The sequence below is a fragment of the Megachile rotundata genome, chromosome 10 (genome assembly GCF_050947335.1).
Source record: "Megachile rotundata isolate GNS110a chromosome 10, iyMegRotu1, whole genome shotgun sequence".
Taxonomy (NCBI): domain Eukaryota; kingdom Metazoa; phylum Arthropoda; class Insecta; order Hymenoptera; family Megachilidae; genus Megachile; species Megachile rotundata.
In genome coordinates, this window is record NC_134992.1 from 16,126,214 (window position 1) to 16,150,485 (window position 24,272).

General features: G+C 44.0%; 3 protein-coding genes across 16 annotated transcripts; 1 reads left to right on the top strand and 2 right to left on the bottom strand.

The window, feature by feature from the left end:
• Positions 1-125: 125 nt before the first annotated feature.
• On the top strand, positions 126-13,993 carry form3 (FH2 domain-containing protein formin 3). 2 transcript variants are annotated; one of them, XM_076536099.1, is made up of 26 exons: positions 126-342; positions 3,846-3,946; positions 4,027-4,142; positions 4,514-4,673; positions 4,753-4,786; positions 6,562-6,703; positions 6,780-6,959; positions 7,021-7,428; positions 7,501-7,689; positions 7,757-7,818; positions 7,886-8,074; positions 8,156-8,327; positions 8,399-8,506; positions 8,581-8,651; positions 8,723-8,849; positions 8,908-9,160; positions 9,239-9,357; positions 9,433-9,574; positions 9,649-9,783; positions 9,877-10,027; positions 10,111-10,238; positions 10,313-10,438; positions 10,543-10,697; positions 10,779-11,139; positions 11,200-12,692; positions 12,946-13,993. In XM_076536099.1, the coding sequence occupies exons 2-26, from the start codon at positions 3,880-3,882 to the stop codon at positions 13,204-13,206; spliced, it is 5,349 nt and encodes a 1,782-aa protein (XP_076392214.1). In that variant the 5' UTR covers positions 126-342; positions 3,846-3,879; the 3' UTR covers positions 13,207-13,993. The 2 variants fall into 2 exon arrangements, with proteins under 2 accessions (XP_076392214.1, XP_003707392.3); XM_003707344.3 differs by having other exon boundaries at positions 130-342; positions 7,042-7,428.
• shd (cytochrome P450 family 24 subfamily A member shade) lies at positions 13,768-19,725 on the bottom strand. Of its 9 annotated transcripts, XM_012294622.2 has the most exons (11): positions 18,600-19,543; positions 16,985-17,128; positions 16,239-16,382; positions 15,891-16,089; positions 15,616-15,806; positions 15,345-15,543; positions 15,113-15,275; positions 14,876-15,042; positions 14,688-14,766; positions 14,406-14,603; positions 13,768-14,335 (listed from the first exon to the last, which is right to left on the bottom strand). In XM_012294622.2, exons 1-11 carry the CDS (start codon positions 18,685-18,687, stop codon positions 14,219-14,221), a joined length of 1,689 nt encoding a protein of 562 aa, XP_012150012.2. In that variant the 5' UTR covers positions 18,688-19,543; the 3' UTR covers positions 13,768-14,218. The 9 variants fall into 9 exon arrangements, with proteins under 9 accessions (XP_012150012.2, XP_076392242.1, XP_076392237.1 ...); XM_076536127.1 differs by lacking the exon at positions 18,600-19,543 and adding an exon at positions 19,593-19,725 and having other exon boundaries at positions 15,113-15,543; XM_076536122.1 differs by having other exon boundaries at positions 15,113-15,543; positions 18,600-19,549.
• An 89-nt stretch (positions 19,726-19,814) lies between these two features.
• LOC100884124 (putative aarF domain-containing protein kinase 2) lies at positions 19,815-24,133 on the bottom strand. Of its 5 annotated transcripts, XM_012294618.2 has the most exons (10): positions 23,613-24,133; positions 23,261-23,493; positions 23,071-23,146; positions 22,877-22,918; positions 22,683-22,791; positions 22,475-22,592; positions 22,190-22,411; positions 21,905-22,123; positions 21,691-21,807; positions 19,815-21,610 (listed from the first exon to the last, which is right to left on the bottom strand). In XM_012294618.2, exons 1-10 carry the CDS (start codon positions 23,980-23,982, stop codon positions 21,410-21,412), a joined length of 1,707 nt encoding a protein of 568 aa, XP_012150008.1. In that variant the 5' UTR covers positions 23,983-24,133; the 3' UTR covers positions 19,815-21,409. The 5 variants fall into 5 exon arrangements, with proteins under 5 accessions (XP_012150008.1, XP_076392236.1, XP_012150007.1 ...); XM_076536121.1 differs by lacking the exon at positions 22,190-22,411; XM_012294617.2 differs by having other exon boundaries at positions 22,475-22,791.
• Between the last annotated feature and the right edge of the window lie 139 nt (positions 24,134-24,272).

Here is a 24,272-nt window from a genome sequence, read left to right on the forward strand (position 1 = left end):
CGAATTCGAATCGAACGAAATGATAAGAAAACAATAAAAAGGAGCATTAAGTTTCTTTAAGAAAAAGAAAAAGGTGCAAATTAAAATGACACTACTATGATCCTTGTTTGTTTGAGTATGATAAAGAACGAGATGTTGGATCCCGGAGGGGAATTGCGCATGCGCATTAAATCATTCCGTAGCATCGTGGCGGTCCGTCGCGCGCTCCTGAAACGCAGTTTCCGCGAATCGGTGCTCGACGAAAAAAGTGTGCGTGTGTCGCGTGTTACCGCGATCGGGATGCCAACAAAGCTACGGATCACCCATTCTTCGATCAACCTGTTGTTCAAATGAAAATAAAAGGTGAGAAAGGAAGAGAATCTTATTGGTCAGGTTACTAGTACTCGTATTAGTATTTCATTTTTCCACATTTTTTCGAAATCGTCTTTTGAACACTTGTCAAACTCCGTCACGTTTTGTCTCTTTCTTTGCAAGAAACGTCATTTTGAAAGAAAATCGCTCGTGCTTTATTTATTGATCGTTAAAACGATGCACGTGTCCTTTTTTCTTTCTCGTAATCGTTTCGTTTACTGGTCTGTGTCAATATAGCCAACATTATTTCCATTTTCGGATTAACAATTTAGTATTGCTTAATTCCGAAAGAATCGTTGCGCAAGAGAGGACGAAACTGTCGTATTCAAACGTAGAAAGTATTAGAAATTATACGCGCAGGAAAGATAAACTTTGTTGATTTTTTTTTGCATCTTCTTAATATGCACGCCAACGTTACCGTTAAACATATAACGTCGACTAAACCCTTGACAAGAATCTTAATGCGAATACGTACTGTCTTCGGAATACCGAACGACGAGCATAAACCAGTAAAAACAATAATATTTTAAATAGTAATAAGATACCGTCCGTTTAAAACTTGTAACCTTATCGTTGTACAAAATGATAATTTTCAAGAATACGATTAGCCGTAGGAAAACTAACTGGAGAAAAGAAAATGTCGCGGTCCCGAATTTTACGAACACGTAGAATCAAAGAGGTTGTCATAGGCGCAAAAGTAAAAGTAAAGGGGGGACGATCCTGACCACTATGTTCCAAGCAGTCGGGGCCATGACCACGTTGCGACAAGGTAACCACGATTAATTCGCATCGGTGCAGAATGATTCAAAATCCCAAATTCGGGGATGGTTCTTGATTCCAATGAAAACGAAAGCTATACATGGTCGCGCGGGATAGAACGCGTCGTAAATAAAAATCAGAGTAAATGGAAAGGATCTTCTAACGAGTTTGCGTACGCGATCTTGAATAACGCGAGTCCCGAAATCGCGGTTCAACAAGAAACAGAAAATCCAGCAGACTGGATCTTCGTTCCGTGCAAGGACGATTGGCAGACTTATGTTCTATTCCGACTTTCACGCGAAGACGAACGTGACGAAATTAACAAGTACGTGTCGGCAATGCGAAAGAGAATTTGTTCGAACAAACATTTTTACAACGATATCAAAATCGACTTAGAGATCGTTGTTGCGACGAATTGTCACGCATTGCCTGTATCGAATAAAGCCGTACGTGGGAGATCATGGGATGGATCGAATCGTAGAGTCGATCGATGCGTCGATTCAACGTCTCGACGTATTTCGTCGACAAAAAGCGAGAGTTATCGCGGTGGATTTTCGTCTCTCTGCTCTGCTCTCTGTTTCGAGATTCGACACAAAACGTGGCGCGTTACAGAGCGAAACAGAAAATATCCGGATGTCCCTGATCGCGTCTATACATGGACATTTAGAGGTAACCTTCGTCCTCCGTCGGTGCCGCGCGGCATTCTTACGAAGTCGATTAATCGAGAAACGATTCCGAAACATCGACGAGTCTCGCACGTGCTCGTTAGTGGCGCTTAGCGCGCGCGGTTCACGATCGTTCGACCGAAATCGATCGTTCGGCGCGCATCGCTCGTCGAATTTCCCGCGGTTCCCACGATCCTTCCCGCGCGTCAAATTTGGTCAAACTGGACACGCGACATCGCGCGGTATCCCGGTGGTTCGCGCCGAACGTCCGATTCTCTGTTTTCGCTGATAAACGTCCGAGAAACGACATTGGCGACGGTCGAAACTCCTTTTGTCGGTGGCGAAAGACGTGGGAAGAGAGGAGAGCAGATTGTCGGTGTACACACACTTAGGTTGTTACGTTCGCGGACGAAAGAGAACGAGAACGAAAACGAGAACGAGAAGGAGAGACAGAGAAGAGAGGCGAGGTCAACAAGGTACCCGATATGGTATCCCACGTCCGCCGTGAGTGCTATTTCATGTATATGTATGCCTAAATACACACGATACACAAGCAAATTTGTACATACGTCCATGATCGTCTTTGCTCGCCAACTATTAGCGATCCCCGCGATTCAATTATTAAGTACGGTAAGTAAGCGGGTAAGTAGCGCGCGCGATCTTCGTCCTTTGCCGATCCACGCTGCTCCATTTTCTGTCGAAACAACGTTTCGATTGATCCAGTTGTTCGGTCGGGTAACGTAATCTTGTCTCTTTTGTAAACCGTGCCACGCGACCATAGATCATTTCGCGCGACACAACGCAACGACTCTGCAGTCCCGAACACGAACAAACGTTCGACGATTTTTTTCGACTCTGTATTATTCCTTTATCATTTCTCGACAGATCGACTCGCGGCCTTCCTAAGATGGCCAGTGACCGTAAACGCAAGTGCACCGTGCTCACTGCAGACACGCAAGTGCGAACTTGGAGGTCGGCGGTAGGCACGGTTGCAGGAAGCTCCGATGACTTGGTACGGCTGTAGCAAGGCGTACCAGCATGAATCACTTCGACCAGCCTCTCCGTTCCTCGTTATATTCGGAATACTACTCGCAAATCTCGCTTATCGTTATTCGAATCGTGTCCTTTTTGGTTTCGTCCGCTACAATGCGCACAATGCTTATTCCTCGAAACGCGGAACAACTTTTCCTTCGTTGTCGCCAGAGCAATCGCAACCTCGTCTAAATCTTTCTTCGATCCATCCGAAGAAAAAATCTTTCGACCACGGAAACTTTACTTTCAACGTTCGTAGCGCCGGTCTCTAGCAACTTTCGACTCGGCAGCATTTTGTCGCGAAACGTTCACGATGTATCGTGGCCCTTTTAATAATATTCGAGAATCTATTTTTAAACGTGACTAGAGGTATGTGCATGCATACGATGACGCAATCCTATGGTCTTTCCCCTATATTTCCCTCTCTGCCGTTCTTCCTCTCTTGCCCTTTCACTCTCACTCTTTCGCCTCGCTTTCCCCCTCTTTCTTTTTTCATCCTCTCATTCTTTTCCTTTTTGTCCCTTATCTTCTTTCTCCTGCCCACCTCCTTTCTACCTTTTCATCCTCTCCCTTTCTTCTTTTCGTCCTTCCTGTGTTTTCGTATCCTCACGAGCGCACGAGGTTTCAATATCGACGCCTTTGACTCCGCCGCTGTATCCTAATTTCATCGAATCGGAGACGTTTGTCTCGCGAATATTCTTTAACAATTAAGGGCAACGTTCCTCGCGCGTAAACGATTCGGTACTTCATTTTTTTGCTCCAGTACTTAGTCATGCCAGTGTATTTATGCGGCAAAACGGACACGTGGAAACAGTCCGCTATTTTCAACCTAGACCTCGGTCTAGGCTCGTTACCGTGGATTCGTACTTTCACGATCGATCGATCCAAACGGAATCAAAATTTCTCGCGTTCTCTATCGACTTTCTCGTTGATCACCGATTTCCGCGCGCGACGAAATCATAATTTGACTGCTCGCGCGGAATAATTCCAAGATTGTTGTCACGATGAAATTTTGAAGAATACCTCTTTCCATTTCAGACTCGGAGCAGAGATTTTTACAAATGCGGTCAATATGGATTCCCACGTTGGTCTCGATTACATCGTGGATAATCCTGATTACTGCGTCAAGCTCGCCTCGGGTAAAAATTATTCAACGCGTTCTCGGTAGTTGAAGCACACAGTGTCGATCGCATTCATCATGATTCTCGTGAAATTTCAGCCTTGGACACTGCCTGTACGTCGGTGAAGAAACAAGTGGTGGAATTGCTTTCGGCGCTTTGCGTGTACAGTCAGGATGGAAGACAGAGAGCCATCGACACTCTTCACGAGTATCAGGTGCTGCAAGCTCGATAGATAATTTCAATGAAAATAGAGTTCTTCCATTGGTCGATCTCTGCGATAGGATCTCCGTGTATCGCGAAGGTGTTGCGTCGAACACGAGAGAGATCGTTACGTCCACGGTTCATTGTAGGTACACGGGAACGCGTGCTAAGCTCTTGGGTAAAAGTCACGGTTCAAGGTCTTTCTTCGTCAAACAAAAGAACGATCTACACCGTAATGTTCTCTTAGAGCTCCGTTCCCAACAACGAACGACTACGACTTTGTCTCGTTAAATACGATTCTTACTAACGCGTTACATTGCGCCGAGATGATCGTAATAGGTACACAAGTTACGCGAGACGTTAATCGTCGACGAAACATTGCAGAAACGGAAAGGCGAACGCTACCGATTACGAATCGTCGTGGAAGAATTGCAGAACGCCACTGCGGAGGATTATCGGACGGCGTTGCTAGCGTTTATAAATTGTTTGGTCATCTCTACGCCCGTGTTAAAGGATCGTATAAGAATCCGCAACGAGTTCATCGGTTGGTAAAGATGGATGGACACAGAATTTCGTAACTGAAATATTCTTTACTCGAGCTGATTGTCTAATTTTTTTCGCAGGCTTGAAGCTTCTTCCGATTTTGAACGAGCTACGGTAAGTACTCTACGACGACCTGGATTCATGACATTAACTGATTAACACCTTAACATCGTTGAATAATAAATAATAATGAGTGTTACGAAAGGGCGCTTTATTGTACCCACACCTTTTCATTTGCACCTAATCCAACGTTAATATCGCGCATGCATCGAGACGCGGTATGCATCCGAACAAAAGTATCAAAGCGATCACGTCTCGAGGATTGGTTGACTAACGAAGCAGACATTCGTTCGTATAATACGATACATGGTAATTGCATGCACTAATCCAATCGTCGTTATTACGCGTAACGCGACGAGTTACCTTCTTCTGGACAGTCGTGGTCGCGTTGTCGCGGCTCATCGACCCGTTCATACTGTCCCGCGACGCGATCGCAATCGATAGTCGACGAAGAAAAGGGAACCGATTGACAGCGGTACGATCGGAACTAGAGGTATTTGCGCCGAATCACGATGCACTGGCTACAAGTTTTGTCGCTTTCTTTAGGTCTCCGCTTAAATCGCTCCCTACAGTCTACAGGAATAGTACGATACGTCGTTCCTCTATGGGATGACGGACGAGAGCAAACTATTCTTGATCGAACAAAAACTATTTGAAGGAGTTGCTTTAAATATCGTTCGAAACAAAATGGTCCTACTTTACGATACAAGGAATCGATTAGCTCCGAATTTTCGAAACGACGATTCCTGAACAAGGAACGCGCCGCGAATCGCCGTAGGATTCATGCTATCGTCGTAAATGATTCCAGTAGGGGAAAGAAAGGGAAAAAAGAGACATCGAAAGGAGGTGAACGTGAAATAGAGGAGAATGAGGAAAGGAGAATAGGAAAAACAAAACGTGATTCGAAGGAGAAGAGGGAAAGAGAGAGAGAGGGGAGAGAAAGAAAAGCCGAAATTAACTCTTCACGAGTAAGCTCGCGGCGTGACACGCGTGCACCCATAGTCGCGACTTGCATTGCGCTGGAACGGTCGACATCGTACTGTTCCGATTGCCGGACTACTATCTCAGCTCTCGATTATTTGGTATTTCAATTATCTCTTTAAGCGAACGATACGATTCCCATTGAAAAGTGAACTTCCCTTCGTGATCCCGTCTAGGATCATTAATTGCCAAATTACCGATTATCAGATCGTTTTGTTCAGCGAAGGATAGTTTATAGGATCGGTTGTCGTTGCAAAAGCTACGATGTACGGTGAAAAGTGCAGTTTTGTATCTTATTTTGCGACGACTGGACAATCGTAAAGGCAGCTGCATATTTTTTGGTGTTCATCGAGGAAACGAAAATCGTTTTCGAAGCGCAGCTGGAACTCGCACGCGTAAATCGTATAACAGTTATCATTTTTATCTAATCGAAATACGTGAAACAGTCTATATGATTCGTCACGAAAATGCGAATCAATTCGACACGATGCGCGAAACTTGTTGCTTTCATCGAGGAGGTTCCTTCGCTTTTAACGCAACGTTGTTAGTCGCTTAGCTAACGTCGCTTTGGTAGTCAAGTTCGTTTGCTTTGTTTTAGTTGTTCATGCCAAATAGTCAACTACGTCGAGAAAATTATTGAGACTACAGGGGAAAAAGTTTGTATCGTTATCGACGATAACGACGGTAAAATAATAAATATCGACGACAAGGGAGTAAAACTAGGCCGTAGTGGTGTAGAAATTGAAATTCTAGAGAGAACGTTCGGGCCGAGCGGGACGAAAATAGAGCGAACAACTATGTAAAGGCTTAAAATGTAGTCAGATTCAGGAAGACGATTATTCTTGCAGGAAAAGCCACTCTCCAGACTTGAGGGTACAACTCGACGCCTTCGACGATCAACGAGAAACCGACGAAGAATTGTCGAATCACGGACCACCGGGTATCGATCTTTCTTCTCATGTCGATGTCTTTTACGCGATTCTCGGCCAAGTAAGAAACAAGACAGTTTCTCCAGCGAGAGTAAAATCGAGCGAATCTTTATCGAATAATTCGTACGTGTTCGTAGATCGCCGATACTCCGCAAGAAATACCTTTTTTAAGTATTCTTCAACATCTGCTACGACTGGATCCCAAGGATGCCGCCAGCGACTTAGCGTGGGACACGGCGGAGACGTTGGTGCATAGAGCCACCTTACTGGAGAACCGGGAAGACGCTACCAAATTGCTGCGATCACCTAGTCTCCAAGTAAATCGACAAATCTGTCGCGTATAGTTAGCGGAGCGTATTATAGGGCCAAAATAAAAAGGAAAGGGCTTCTGTTTCGCAGACGAACCTATGTTGTCATTGTCGAGGTACCGATCAGACGTGCGGAACGTCTCGAAAAGCATCGTTGCAGGTGAACAATTCGACAGCGGGGCCGCAGGTTGCGCCGCCTTTGCCTCCTCCGCCTCCACCTGCCGGCCCGTTGACTCCGAATCAAGGTCGTGTTTTACCGCCACCACCGCCTCCGCCCCTTTTCGCCACCAACGCGACGCACGCCGATGCATCGATGGAGCCGCCGCCTATACCGCCACCGTTGCACGTGCTACCGGTTACACGGGCGCCCACCCCCGAGCAACCGAATAATCACGCGAGACTTTTGCCGCAACAGGAAATACCCACCCCCAAGGCAAAGATGAAAACCATCAATTGGAACAAGATACCTAATCACAAGGTACTCCCACTTATCCTATATCTTTGTCGCGACTCGCGATCGTGTCTCATCTCTCGATCGTCTCGAGCGTAGGTGATCGGTAAACGCAACATTTGGTCTCTGGTCGCGAACGAGCATCAAAATTCTCCCATGGCGGATTTAGATTGGGCAGAAATGGAGGGATTGTTCTGCCAACAAGTACCACCTATGTTACCCGCCGCATCGTGTTCCTCGTACGGTGCCACTTCCGATGCCGAAAAGAGACGTCGAGAACCGACCGAGGTACCTCATTCGTTTACAATTTATTCACACCTTTACTCGTTCGTTTCGCTTATTCGACGTATTGCAGATCGCGCTACTCGACGGCAAGAGGAGTCTGAACGTCAACATATTCTTGAAACAGTTTCGAAGGTAAGTTACGATTTATTGCGATGTCGGGTTTCGAACTAGTTAACGACCGTCTTGTCGATTGCTGTAGTTCGAACGAAGATATCATTCGACTTATAAAAGAGGGTGGTCACGACGACATCGGGGCGGAGAAGTTACGTGGTCTTTTAAAGATTTTGCCAGAGGTGGATGAATTGGAGATGCTCAAAAGTTTCGACGGCGACAAGTCGAAGCTTGGTAATGCCGAAAAGTTCTTTCTGCAACTCATCCAAGTGCCAAAGTAAGAGGCAATTCAGTTTTCATTCGTATCGTCACGATTCGTAGCGAACAGGTTTAATCTTTTCTTCTCTTTGACCGTCAGCTACAAATTAAGGATAGAATGCATGCTGTTGAAAGAGGAATTCGCAGCCAATATGGCCTATCTAGAACCCAGCATCAATTCGATGATCTTAGCCGGCGAGGATCTCATGACGAACAAACCGCTTCAAGAGATGCTCTACATGGTTCTGGTCGCTGGAAATTTTCTCAACTCGGTACGAGTAAAATCTAATTCATGTCGTTACTAACTTCGAGAGAGCGAAAGAATTTCAAACTAATGTTGTAGGGTGGTTACGCGGGAAACGCTGCCGGAGTAAAGTTGTCTTCTTTACAAAAATTAACCGAGATCCGTGCGAATAAGCCAGGAATGAATCTCATACATTACGTTGCTTTGGTAAAGTAAACTTTATTTCTTCGTTCGGACATATTTTTCATTGCGCGTATTCGTCTAAAGGATTTGTATTGCAGCAAGCGGAAAGGAAGAGGAAAGACCTGTTAGATTTTACCAAGAATATGACTGCGTTAGAAGCTGCAACGAAGTAAGTATAGAAATAAGAAGACAATAAAACGTAATTCTTTTAATATTCTCGTCCTATTTTCGTGCCGCAAGAACTACGACAGAGCAGCTGAACAACGAATTCAACGCACTCGACACAAAGATTAAGAAGATTAAGGCGCAGATTCAATATCCTTCGACGGAAATCGATATACAAGAGCAAATGGCACAATTTTTGCAGGTATAGCTTTTAGTGTTGATAAATTAATTTCGAACTTTTTAACCATGCACTTCTTTAGATGGCGGAACAGGAAATGAGTCAACTGAAAAGAGACATGGAAGAACTGGAAACGTTAAGGAGATCGCTCGCCGAATTTTTTTGCGAAGACGCAAACACTTTCAAGATCGAGGAATGCTTCAAAGTATTCCATCAGTTTTGTCAAAAATTTAACCAAGCCGTCGCGGAGAACGAAAGACGCAGAATTCAAGAGGAGCAAGTATTGGCGAGGCGCAAGCAACGAGAGGAACAGTTATTGGCTAAAAAACGACTACGTATGTATATATATTTTTGGTACTTTTATCTAATGTACATTTTTCTTTCGATTCTTTATCGATATATAACTTTTACAGTAACCAATCAAGCCGAGGCACCAACCTCTGAATCCGAATGCAACCTAGCCGACTATGATCCCATCGATTTTAATGCCAGTTTATTTTCAAGAAATTATAGTCGCAGTCACGAAGCCAAAGTATGCGTATAATAAAGCAGTTCTGGCATCATCGAAACTGTTCATTAACTCAGATAGTTTCGCTTCGATTTACAGATCAAACGATTACAAAACGGAGGCGTCACATCCGATGACGATGTCTCGATTACCGGCTCGCCGAATATTCGTCGACGTCTAGGTTCTTGTTCCGGTGGAACCATCGATCATCAATCTGCCAAAGAAGAAATATATTCTCCAGGTTTTATCATTTGATTGTCGCATTGTCCAAATCCGGTTTCTAGTTTTCTTATTTTTTACTATTTCACGCGATAGATGTTACACCGAACGGAACCCTTCGACGTCGCCGAAGTCGAATACCTTGCGAAGACGACGACGGTAATCTGATGGACTTTTTAAGAACGTCGGGTCAAGATGGTACTCGAGAAAGAAAATCTTGGGGCAGTTTAGGTACGATACACAAAATATTGTTAATTTTTTAACACAAGGGATCTATCATTCTATTCTTCTTATTTTCATTTTTTATTTGCGCAATATCATTAGATCGTTCATGGGCACGAAAAGCTCGCGGACAATCTCGAAGAAGCGATCTATTGAACGCCGATTTTTCGGGCGATCGCGAAAGACCGAGTTCACCGTCGCCTTTGATAGAAAGCAAACCGTTTTTGCAAGAAGAAGAAACGAAGCCTGCAGGGTAAGAGTTACGATACTGCTACGTATGATACGTTCTTTTCCCTTTTTCGCGTACGTGCTCAAAGCTGTTGTATGCCAAACTAGGAAAGCATGGCGACAAAAGATCGAAGCGTGGTTGTCGGAAAACGAGAAAGAAGATCGAGCTGGTGAAGAGCTTCAGAAGAAAGCGAGACAATTGCATCAAGCGAACCGACGGTCCTTCGAAGACTCGGGTAAGTACTCGAAATACCTTTAATCGTCAAATACAACAACGAATATATATTGATTCGCGTAATTTGATTTACAGAAAGCGAAGGCAAGACGAACACCCCGACCGAAAGTAATTCGACGCGTGAAGCATACTCCGATATTTACGACTGGCGTCCGTCGGTCGAGAAGACGGACGTTATGCGCACAATGGAAGCTATTGAAGGTTGTTTTTGTTGCTTTTATTATGTAAGGCCATCGAGAAAGATAAACACTGTTTGAATATGTAACCTATATATTTTTCGCTTTTGTTTTTGCTTTCGTTTTCAGAAGCAGAAACGCATCCGTCGCAAAAGGACAAATCTCCTTGGCGAAAGTCCAGCTTGAACGTACCAAATAGCATGGAAGAGACTGATCCTCGATACTCTCGTAGATTAAGATCAAGACTCAGCGCGGACAACGTACTCGCATTAAGTACTTTACAGGTTAATATTCATTCTTTTAAATGGTATGTACGGTTAGATCGTTCGATCGACGATAATTTGACGATTTTCGTAATTGCGTAGTCTATTAAAGAGGAAGATAGAAAGAGGAACAGACTACAGGACGCGATAAACTCGGATCATCAAGACGAGTTGACGATATACCTAAGGCAGCCGTACGCGAATCCACAGGCCTCTACTTCGCGAAAATTTTCAAAGTTGAAGAAAGGCACGGACGAGGAGAAGATCAGCGACAAGATCGAAATCGATTCGGACAACATCGAAACTCCTCCGGCAACTAGAAAACTGTTTAGTCCGCCAAAAGAAGTGAAGCCGGTTGAAAAGGAACCGTGCAAAAGGGAACGTTGTAACGGCTCTTTCCAGAGTAGAGATCTGAAGGTCGCGGCTGTGAAAAATGTAAATGGTAGCACGGATCTTGGTGCAGGTAAGTCGTAAAATTTCGTTCGTAAAAACAGAAGAAAATTCGTACTGATTATCGTTTCAGGTAACTTCGATCGTTACTCAGCGGCGAGAAGAACGCGGAGATACAAAAAAGCGCAGGATTCCGCGGAAAAAGAGTCGAAACAGGAAGCAGCAAACTCGGAATCGTTCGAGGAGAAGCCGGTGCAACGTCCGCACACTCTACCCTTGTCCGAAGAGGGGGACGACGAAGATTTTATGTTACGCGCTTGGCAAGATAAACTAAAACGACGCGAAGCGTCCTCGTTCGACATCGACACTGCACTGGCAGACATCGTTCGTTCCGGCGAGGATCTTCAACGTTTGTCGCGACCGTTGACGCACCGCAACTCGCGGTTACCCGTTAGCCAACCACCGCCCGTTGTCGCGGTAACGAATACCGTTCTTAGTCCCGTGATGCAGGAGTCGCGACCGCGAGAACCATCGTTGACGGTTCTGCCGGAAAGAGCAGTTACCAGCCGAGAACGACAGAGAAGCATGATCGATCCTAGTCAAGTGAAAGAAGCGATTCGATTAGCGAACAATCCACCGAGTCAGGTGAATCAGAGCAACGACAACGAAGCGACTTTGGCGTCGTTAAGACTTCGAAAATCTGACGATTCCCGAAAAGAAGAACGCAACGAGGATCGAACGGACTCGGTGGATGAATCGAAACGACGAAAAACGAATGATCAGATTCACGATCGAAACGGGATCAACGTACAACCCACGCATCCCGAAACGACCGATACATCGGTGTTCCACGGTAGATTTGTTCCCGATATAAGCGTCACCGCTTCTCCTACGTTGCCCGTTACAGTTAAAGGACGAGACCAAGAAATGAATGACGAAGGATTCGAGGAAACACAGAGTTTAGTTTCGGAAACGCTTAGCCAAGAAACGTCGTCCGGTAATTATGAGACGGATACGCACGACTCGATAAGATGTTCACCGGCTGAACTGCGTTATACCAGGAACGATCACGAACGCGTTCACATAGACGCGACCGAGCATCTTACCGGACCAACGATCGAAAACGCAGTGAAATCGTCGTCGATCAAAGTTTTCGATAAACGAGCGAACGCGGTGAAACGTGCTAGCGAAAAATCAAGCTTCCTACCGAAACGAACTAACGGTATCAAACGAACGGATGTGGCATCTAGGAAAGCGGAATCGATGCAAAGGAATTCCGATCAAACGCTTCGACCTAATAACAATCCTTCGAGAAACGAAGTAGAACGTTCAGGCTCGAGAAGTAGTCTCCGCAGTTCGCGAAGTTCCCTGAATAGTGCCACTTCCGTGAATACCGTACGAAACTTGGTACCGAATCACGCTCATTTACGTACTTATACGTCCGCCATTTGCGCATTGACCAACGATCTACGGAAAAGTCCGTCAAGCGGTCCACCGCTTCCCAAGAGCACGGAGAAACGTCGAACCAATCCACGGGCGACTATCAGCAGAATACCCGCGAGCAGAAGCAGTAGCAGTGGAAGCAGCGTCGGTCCAACCGCGAGAACCATTCGCAAATCTCTCGGGGTAATATCTTCTTTCTGCCGCGTTAACTTTTTGCGGTCCATTTATTCTTTACATTGCATCACGTAGCACGAATGAATCGCTTCTCGTATAGTCATCCATAATTGGTACTAAACAGATAATTGCTTACTGGTGCCTGGCTTTAAATCTGCGTTACCATGTATTTATATGTATATATTCTATCGCGTCTCGTTTATACGGGGTGGTGCAAAAAAATCAGTCTCGAATTTATATTTTACGCTCGATATGTTTACAGCCAACGATCGACGCGCAGAAAGGAAGCAAAGGACGAACAATCGCTTCGCGAAGCAGCAGTAGCGGAAGCGGTAGTAGCACCGGACAACAACCTGCTTCGTTGAACCGCGCGAACATCGGACAAACGTCAACCTCAAAAAGCAAATTGATTCAGCCAAGAGCCGGAACCAGAAACCACAGTTTCATGAGACCAACCGCCGCGAGTGTAAATAAGGGTTCCACTCCCAATTTGCCGAGAAGCATCAGAGGTTTGGTCAAATGATTCTTTTACCAAAAATTTGATCGACGTTTTACACGAGCTGTTATGTTAATGCGATAATTGCTTGGCTATATGTACGCAAACCGGTAACGCAAGAGCGTCGTACAGAGCATCACTGTCGTTGAAACGTTACACGTGGCATTATAGAAACTACGATGAATGAATATACCTTTTTAATTTCAATATCGTTCGTAACAATTACACGAACACGAGAGACCACGGCGACTCTGAAATAATTTATGTCGTATCAGTTAATATATTTAATGATTATTTTCAGTCTTTTAGAATGAACTAACTACGCCCATGTACGATACGCGTACAAGTTCAAACTGTACGCGTGCGTAAAATATGGCCATATTAGCAAATCAAAATAACGAAGTGGACGTAATTTAATATTTTTCAAGACGCCGTTGCTCGCGTCGTAATCCTGTATAAAATAGCCAATTCGAATGACGGTCAGTAGGCGAAACATAGGTTAAGATTTCTGCGAAGAATTTTCAAATTCCGTTGTTCGCGCGAAAAAATGTGCGTATCAACTTTTATCGAGTTTGTACGCTTTCATCGTTATATTTAACAAACGATATCTATATCTGTTTATTTACACGAACGTTATACATGTATCGTCAATTAATTTTATATCGCATCAAAAACATGTTTTTCCAGGGCGAATTCGGTTACGAATTACAACTGTTTACAGAGAAATGTAAGTTTGCCAACGATCGATGTTCTTTTATTTCGACCTTGAAAAACGATACGATAGGATACGCAATAAACGTAGAAAATGATGACATTCGGGATCGTCTTATTTTTACCTAGACTAAACGAAAAAACCTTGACTATATAACGAGTTTGAGCAAATCGAACGAAAGAAAAATAAAATGATCCCAAACGACGCGTGCGCGATAAAGTATAAATACAACGATAAATATTCTGAACCGAACAGAATCGAAATGAATCGTGAAACCTTTACGAGGATTTCAGCGATTCGAGTAATCGTTTAATCCGCTTCATCGAGTTACGCTTTCAAAGAACGATCCCGGAAACCAAGAACCACGGGACTCTTTGGCGCGAGAATAAATTCAAACTGCAAGCCAAGCTCCTCGTCGACAATGATCTCGAACTCTCGAACGATCTAGTAAATAAACGGACAGCTTAGAGAGAAATGGAAAGACATTCTGAAAAGCGTATGCGCGTAAACGAACCTTCGCAAGAATCAGCTGAAGTGCCAGTTCCACGAATCGTTTACCCGGACATATTCTTCTACCAGCCCCGAAAGGTGCAACCAGTAACGGTGAATGCGGAGCGACAGGCGTTAACCATCTCTCGGGCAAATACTCTGAGGCATCTTTGAAATTGTCTTCGTTCAAACCAGCTATCCACGTGTGCAACAGCACCACAGTCTGCGAAGCAAGCAACTGATCGATTAGAAGAAGCAATACGCGATTGGTTAGAAACGTAGAGCAACGGTACGAAGAAATACTTACTCCGGCGTTGAGACGATATCCGCTGAGTTCGAGGGGTTCGTCCAGGATGCGAGCGATACAAGTTGTCGTAGGAATCTTTCTAAACGCGAAAGTATAAACAGTTAGAAAAGCTGCGGTGTAAAAAATGAAACTTGAAAAGTAGCTTTCCCGATTCCAAAGACGTTGGAGCACTGTTATCGATTACGCACCGAAAGGATTCGATGATGCAGGCGCGCAGATACTTGGCCTTTCGTAAATTTTCGATGGTGAGGTCACAACCAGGAGGAGCCAAAGAGCAGCTTTCTTCGTACAGTTTGGCTTGCACCGCTGGATTACGCCCGATCAGATCGAACAAGAAGACCAGAGTGTTTCCTAGCTGCACGAAACGAATGTACGAATGATCGTCGGCGAACATCGATCTCTTCCGCGACTGCGATTTCACTCACCGTGTGTATACCAGCCGCTATGAAGTCGACGATTGCTGCCTTCTTATCTCGTACGTCGAGACTCTTCTGCCTCAATATGGATTGAAACACTGCTTCCACAGATTCGTCTTTGGCATCGTCTCGCTTCTCCCATATCGTGGCTTCCACGATGTCCGATATGATACTGGAAACGAAACAGTACTCTTGAACCGTTCGGGCTGCAAAATTGACTAATTTCGAGATATAGACGCACTTGTATATGGTATCCTCGCTTTCTATCAGCTGTTTGTACGCGGACGTAGGCAGCAGCTTCCAAAGCGGCAAACCGTAAAAAGCGTCTCGCGATGCGGTGAAATGAACCCTGACCGCTTCCGCCAATCTGCTCGCGATTTCGCTGCTGGAGTCTGGCTTTAAGAAGCCGAGGTGTCTTCCCAAGATCAGAGTACACGTACCTGAAGAAATAGAAACGCGATTGCAGCCACGCCGAAGAGAGAACGAATCGTACGGCGAGAAACACGGCTTACTCTCGAGTCCCATTTTATAGGCGAGCTCCTCGAAACCCGTTACTTTGTATCCCATCGTTCTTTGCCGACGGATCAGGTCAACGAAGGAATCAGCCACCACGTTCAGAGCCGGGAAGAAGCCAAGGACGGTGTTGGCTCCCGTCAATTCTGACGTAAGAGCGGTCCGAAGATCGTGCCACGTTTGTCCCTGTCTATCGAATTGTTCGTTCATTTAAACCGACCGGATCTTTGTCGAAGATCACGCGAGATTCTGCGAATCTAGTGTCGGTACTCACTCGTTGACTAAACCGAGATTCGTGTAGCGATCGTGACGGGTTCGACGATAATGGGATATCACTTCCTGCGGAGGGCGAAGCGGATACCTCGGACTTCGTCGTAGAACGGTCTCGATGTCTTGACGAGAGAACACGGAAATCACCGGAAAATTCCATAATGCCTCCTCTTTACACAACGCTCCGTACCGTCGATTCAAATCTATTCTTGAATCAGAGAAAAATCGCGTTGAAGCGTCCGCAAACGATTCTATTTAATTGCCTCCGGAACGTCTCAAAATGTTCACAAGTACCATATAAGTCTGGCCGTTCGCGGAGTGTACGTCGTTGCGTCAAAGTCAAACTTCTTACCTTTGTAAGCGTCGTGAATCTTGTTCAAAGTATAGGATCCGAAGCCGGAGAATATCCACCTGGTTCCAAGAATCGGCAAGGAGTACGGTCCTGGCACATCCGAGACCGTCTTAAATTTCCTTCGGTCCGTCACTTCGACCGGAGCTGGCAAGCATCGACGCGAAAACTCGTTACATTTGAAGCGCGTGACGCGTGCGTTGGTTTTATTGGAGGAGCGCAAAAGATGTTCTAAGGTCGAAGGATGCGAGGTCGACGACGACCTTGCTTAACGCCACGAACCTTCGAGCTTAGAAAGGCGGTTGTCCGCGATCGTACACGCGCGGTTGCTTCGAAACGAAGGTCGTTCTTCGAACGCCCCTACGAAACGCAATTTCTCCGCGCTCTTGTGCCTTCCTTTCAACGTTCCCTATTTCCGACGCGTCGCGACAAATTTTCTTTTCGCGACGCGAGTAAACACGCGTTCGACCGATATCTATTATCTGTTTTCCATTTGACAAGGCGCGACACTCGATTCAAACGGTATTTATAAAACTAAGGCTATCTTTCGTGGTATCGGGTCATTCGATGAATAATGTCGTTCAGAAATAACGCACGGTGGAACTATTTTTTCCGATTTTATCCCGCGTTGCGGACATGCACTTTTTTTCTTGTGAAAATTGTCTCGTTTCGAACAGCGATCGTGGCGTTAATCGAGCTCGTTATTTCGCGAAAAAGGATCAAGATCGATCGTTAACGAAGAGACTCACCGTTGGTCCTGTGCGAAGCTCCGCTCCAGAACCACCAGACTGGCCGATAGCTAGTCGCGAAGATCAACGTCGTCAAGAGTGCCGCTGCTATTATCTCGAACCAAGCGCTCGAAATTAACATCTCGAAACGTTCTGCCAAAATTCCTACGCAAACGCGAACAGAATCTCAACTCTTTCCCTTGTTCTCTTTTATACCACCTTTTCGCCGATCGCGACGTCGGAACGACCGATTTTTATCTTCGCTGGAAAGGTACACAACGTACGGTAAACGGATTACACGGGCGTTTTTTATTGCGTTGATAAAGAAATAGCGCACACGTGGTCGACTGTGTACACTTCAAATCTCGGCGCGTATCGGTGAATGGCAGTGGTCGGAAGAGACGTTTTCGCATAATTCTTGAATAAACGCGTTTCGATAAACGTTAGCTCGAGAACTAACCGTTAATCGAACCGCGTTCTTCCGTCGTTCCTAGCAAAACGCGAGCGAACCATCGGATTTCTCCGTATTCTTCGCTCGAACGAGCTAACCACCGATGGAACGCGAACTCGCGACCGATGATCGGGACTCGATAATACTGGTAAATCGCGGATGGGTAATGATCAGACTCAAGATGCGTACAACGAACGCGAAGCGCTTCGATTTACCGATGTTATTCGCGATACAGGATCACTCGCTGCCGTCGTCTACATAGAAATCGAATAGCTGTTCAGATTAATTGACTATCAGCGAGTATAAACTTTCGTGAGGAAGCGAAAAAAGGCGGAATTAGTTAACGCGACTCGCATCAGCGTTTGGTACGAGTTGACTGACTGTCCCACTGTTATTTACGGATTGCGCGTTTCTTCTATTTGCGGTACGCACCGATAACGCGTATCGTCGCCGATGACCCTGCTCTTTCTTTGACTCGCTAATCTCGAAACTGTTACACGGATCGAGGAGAAAATACCCAAATACCGACTACTGCCTCACGATACGCTCACTCGTACACGATCCACGCGGAAACAACGATCCATCGAACGAACCGCGAATGTCGTTGAAACCCTTCTTTTTTCTTTTCTCTGACAAACTCGTCGTAACACGCGACGCGACTCGATGTCGCAACGTTTCACGACTCGGGTCGTGAAAGCGCCTTCAGACACCTCTAACCGTTTTCTTTTTTTCGATGCTTTTTTCCAGCCGAGTCAAATTCATTTGCACGTTCGTTCCCCGAAATATCTTCGCGACTCGAATTTGAACCGCACCGCTATCTAAATCGCGGTTATTTACCGAACGAAGCAACGCGTCACCGGATATTTTTGTTTTTATCGCTCTCGCCCGATATTTCGTGGCAACTTCGAACGATCGATATACGGAAATGCGGAAATTACAGGAGAAAGTGCCACGCGAGGTGAAACACGGAAAAATATTAGGCGCGAAAACGTATCGATTCTCCTTACGGATCTCGATCATATCGAACGCGATACAATCGTCGCTACAACGCCCAACTTCTGCTCAACTTCTGTTGTCAATATCGCGTGCGGAACAATCGAATAACTACCGCTACTCGTCACGCATGACCGACAGAGACAACGAATATGGGTAATCGTAATCGCGTACGAAGACGAACCAACGAACCGGTGAAACAGTAACTCGGTTTCGCGATAAACACAGATGGAGGAGGCGCGTTTCTCCGATTTCGATAATCGATCCGCGTTGTTTCCATATCATTGTCTCTTCTTCGTTCGCCAGAACTTCAACGAGAATACAAAACGCGAAGCTTCGATGAAAGTTGAACGTTTATCTCGTTAGTCTAGCCTGCGTGCCTGTCGTTCGAGTATTTATGCTCGCTAACTCGCCGATAAACGCTTTCTAACACGCGTACACGATATATAGCAGTTACCAATGTACGTATTTATTTTTGGCGCGCGTCATCCGGATATATCGCGTTCGCGCCACGGCGTTCATTGTTCACCCGGTCGATACGTACGAACAAACGATTCGTACAATGTTTCGTCTGATCTTCGATACAAAAAAAGACGCGGCTCAAACGAATATCGGCTCGTTAGCTGACTTTCGTTCACGCATCAAACGCGGTCCCCCTCGCGATCACCCACGCATTAAAAACGCGTAACGCGTAAACGAAAATCTGTTACAGTTACTGTAAAGTAAATTTTTATCACTTTTTCGCGTTCGAAGATTTTGAAACGTAACATAGAACCGACAAAACATGTTTCACTAAAAATCAATGAGGACCCAGGATGATAAAACCGATACGAAAAAAAGATTTCTTCCAGGTAAGTTAACGAACGTTTACGCGTAAAGTAAGCGTTGATTTGCCACTGCAACCACGTGCTCACAGAACGCGTCTCGCACTATTTATCTTCAATGCGCGTATTAACCCTTTAAATTAACTGTAGTTCGCGTGAATCTAAAACCATATCGTAAAAACAATGTTTTAATATCGGTGTAAAATAAACTGCTTGATTTCCGAAATTCGATGGATATAGCAAAATTCGCGTGATGTGCTCGTTTGTAAGTGCGCTAGTGTGTCAGTGTGTTCGTGTGCTCGTGGTCACAGGTGGCGATCGATCCGCGGATAAAATCGAGACAAGACGTTCTTGTACTTACGAAGGGTGCTCGTACTCTGAAGTACAGGTAAAAAGAGACACCAAACGTCGTCGCCGATGATTGTACCGTGGCGGTAGCAACGGTAGTGGTGACGGCAGCGGTGGTGGTGGTTATAGTGGTGGTGGTGGTGATGGTGCCGATGGTAGTGGCGGGAGTCGTACTGGTGGTATGGTGGTGCGCATTGTTGGCGGCGATGATGGTGCTAATGACGATGAATAGTAGTTTCACACCGATCGCGCCTTTCGATAAGACATCGATTTATGTCGACGAATTACTTCTATCGCGGTAAGAAAAAAATAAGAATAAAAAAAAAGCGCAACTAAAAAATGAACGAAATAACGTGGAGGAGGCGAACAGATATTCGGCAGATCTAGTCTAAGAAGTCGAGGAGGTGTATTTAGCCGTTGATCGAAAAGTTGCTATAATTTTTATGCTTGTTCGATCCGCGTTGGGTATAAAAAAACGGAGTTTCGCTCCGTATACGTTCCACGTTTAATTCTTAGTTCCCTGTATGTATGTATTCCGTTCGCACGCCTCGCCGTTTCTTTGTTAGGTTGAATTCATTGGACCCAAACGGTACATGATTCGATCATCTTCGACAAAGAGGATAAGTTACCTTGGAGGGGAGATTCGGCACTAGAACAATCGTGGAACGTTCGACAGATGGCGCGACAAGACATCGCGATCGACGAACTTTCAGAAATGCGAGGATTCACTGACCGGTTACATTCGATACATGCTTGGTAACTTTCGATCGATTTCCTCGTTTGTCGAATCTCGTCGATATCATTGACCATTTGAAACAAAATTTACAGCGTACATTTGCGCGTATTTATAATTCTTCGCGGAGAAGAAAAGAAGAAACACTCATGATCGAATAAGAACAAAGAAGTCATCGTTACGCAATTAAGAATAAAAATAAATAAAAATATATCCAAGTTGAATGTTTCTTCTCCTCTTGATAAACATACGATAAGACCGCAACGAACCGCATCGCATAGAACAAACTAGATTCAGTAAGGGGAAATAAGGTAGATGTATTCGTAATAAGCATGAACATACACCGATCGGAACTAGCTTCGAACGAAATTAAATAAAACAAGTTCGTGTTCCGACAGCGATAAAGAGGAATCACCGAATTTCGATGACAAATGCTTCGACTTCGTTTTATTACAATAGTCATTCATTTGAACTATCGCGACAACGTTGCGGACTAACGTAACGTTTAGAAATTACAAAAGATAGAAATCGAAGAAAAATTTTTACAAGAATGTTTGTTGCGCTAATCGTATTAAATTCGCTGCAGCAAAATATACAACGTAACCGTTCCACCAGAAGATTCGGAAAGGTCCCGTTAGCAAATATGCTTGTGTAAGTAAAAATGGCATGTATACGGTATACGGGAATAATCTGAGGGCAGCAGCGTGCAACGGTACGGAACGGTTGCGCGTGTACATGCGAGTACGAATGGTGTATCAGTTCGACGCGGCCACGGCGTACCGAAGATGGTCAACCAACCAGGAAGCGATCGCCAACAAACTGGTCACTCGCCGGAATTCTGTTTGTCGCGATTACGCGCTGCCAAGCTTTTTAACGTCTCAACGATCGCGTCTTTCGTACCATCTGCTTATGACTAAGTACACCAAAGAGCTTGAAGTATAGATATTAAGATCCATTTAAGGCCAGAGATTCGTAGAATAGGAATGTTCTTCTTTATCTCTGTTGGTCACGACCACGCGCGTTCGATCGAACAATTTATCGTCCATAAAATTATTCGAACTTATTTTCTTTGCGATGGCAAAGCACTTTCGATGTCTTCAAATTTGATCACTGTAAATCGTATCGACGAAAATGAATGGTACAACTTCCGTGAAAATATCGATATTTGGATCCAAACTTCGTCCGAGACCTTCGATCACTGCAATGCTCAATATCACGCTGCTAAAGGATCCGTCCTGTTTAACTCTATAGCGAATCATCGCGTTGAATAATTCGGTTACAATGGTGCTCACGTTCATCTATAACAATTCCGAGAACAATCGATGAAAAGAATCGTGATTTTTCACGGATCAAATGGAAATTTTGTAAAATTACCTACGTTCATTCTACTCTCACGATGCGTGTTCACAATGTCCTTTATCGTACGCTTGAAACCGTCTGGATCTGGAGACGCGTGTGAACTATGATCCAGGATGTATTCTGCTGCCAATTCACCCTAACAGAAATAAAGGGAGGAAACAATTAACGTATCTGCCGTTTCCAACAAACGGCGATAAACGGAAGAGGAAGGAAAGAATAATTCCTGTACATACGTCGCCCATGAGCACCGAACGAAAGACGTCTTTCAGATTTTGCCGACAGCGATCGTTCAGGGATACCACTAAGCCGCAATCGAGAATGACTAAACGTGGTTGGTTACGATCGATATATTTCCAAAACCAAGCACCAGTTTTTCTCGTTGGTGCGTAATTCGTTTGCACCAATATATTACCAGGATGTAAATCACAATGAATAAAATTATCACTAAATACCTGTAAAGTATTATCGGTAATTCTGCAACCTCCGTCGTATACATTAGTCGTAAATAAAGCTCAAACCATTTTCAAAATTGTTTTGATTCCTATTTTAGCTAGTATTCCTTGGAATTTAGTATCGTCGTATTTGACATAGTCGGTAATAGGGGCACCGTCGTGATAGCTTTCTACGAGTATTTCACGTTGCGTGAAATTTGTGTAAGGTCGTGGAAAAACGACGTCTTTCTTTTTATCAAAATTACGCGAAAATTTAATTAGATTCGCGGCCTCCAAATTCATGTCAACCTTTTACAAACATTACATAAATTCTAGTATTGTAATTACAATTTATACGATCAAAACACTCACTTGATTTTCCATTATTTGCGAAAATTCGTTGATACAGTCGGTCAAACTAAGCCATTTCAATTGTGGCATTATGTATGTGACACATTTACAAATTCCTTTCATGATAGAAAGATCTCTTCTAAAAGAAAGAAGAGAACGTCGTTGGGTAAACGATCGTTTAAAGATCAATCGATAAGAATGTTTAAAGAAAATTCGATTGGTAAGGTACCTCAATTGTTCTTTAATTCCGGGATGCAAAACTTTTACTGCCACTGGTTGCAAATTTCTTTTATACATATAATCACGTTCGATTCCGTCGTTTCCATTCAGTTTTTTACCTAAAATGAAATTACTCTTATTTTGAGGAAACAATTTTCGTTAAGCTTAAGGACTGATTTTCGTACACGTATGTCATCTATTTACCGATGTAGGTGACGAGCGAGCCGAGTTTGAAATATTCTACAACTGTAAGAAGATTCGATTAAAATGCACGATATACGCGCGAATGCGAAAATTATTCGAGAACATCCATTTTTAATGTTGAAAGTTTATGGTGGAACATGATACGTGATATCCTAACTAAAATACCATTTGTTTCCTCTAGTAAAATAATTTACTTCGAACGAATGCAGATATTTGTGGTTCCTGCGTTACTTCCAGTCGAGCATTCAGATCCACCCATGCCTTGTATACCTAGTGAGGAAATCTAATCTGAATCGTGCCAACGTAAAAAGTATACATACAATAATATATGCACGTAACGTATCGAAGCGATCGAACTCCTATATTTTCCTTTTATTTTTCTACCTGACCACAACATCCTGATCCTATTGGTGATTCATCTTCGAATTTTACGAATACTTTATTCCAGTTTGAACCGTAAATAGATTGGAGCAATTGCTTGGTATAGATCCAGGAATGAGGAGAAGCGGTCCGTTGCAGTTGCGAAAGCGTGTGACAAATATTCTCGGGAAACAAATCCTTTCGCGTAGATGCCCATTGACCAAATTTTATAAAAATCGGCCCAAGGAATTCGATACCTGCAATTCGTGTAGTAAAATATTTAATGATTTATTGATTTCCTTCAAATTTGTCCTCTGCGTAAATCAAACGATTACACGTGACGTAAGCTACATCTATACTTTAATCGAGCAATTACTTTTTCGCAGAATTGTCGGAAATACGTGTTCATGTGTAAAACGTGTAACAAAGTATGCAACGGTTAGTCCAACGATGACAGATCCTATCATAAAAATTCTAGCTACGATTAAAATACCACCGAATAAACTATAACGTTCCGCATCGTTCGCCAATGATATGCCATCTTGTATTCGTACTCGATGTTCGGGCTTGTAAGAGAGAATCAGAATAGCATGAACTGCCTTCTTCGAACCTCCAAAATTGATGTTCTTTACCACCGATCGGTGAAATTGAATCCCTGTTAGACATTCTCTCACCCTCTTTCCTCCTCGACTTTCAAGTAATTTTTTTACACGAAGTGCTCGCGAAAAATTCAAATAAATAGCCATTACCAATCGTTTTTAGTTTTGAACTTTGCCATGATGAACAATCAATTATCTTACTAAGTATGTTATTTTCGTGAAAATTCCGTGGAAACAAGTTACTTCCAACACATCGTTAAAATCAAATCAAGATAATATAACATTTATATGGTAAAGGTTAAATTACAATTAAACACTGCATTATAAATTTATATGCCTATCTTCTGTAATAATTGATAAGTCTCTAAAATATATACACGTTCCAAAATAATTATATATAATTACAATTAAATTAAATATATTTCATTGTGTCTCGA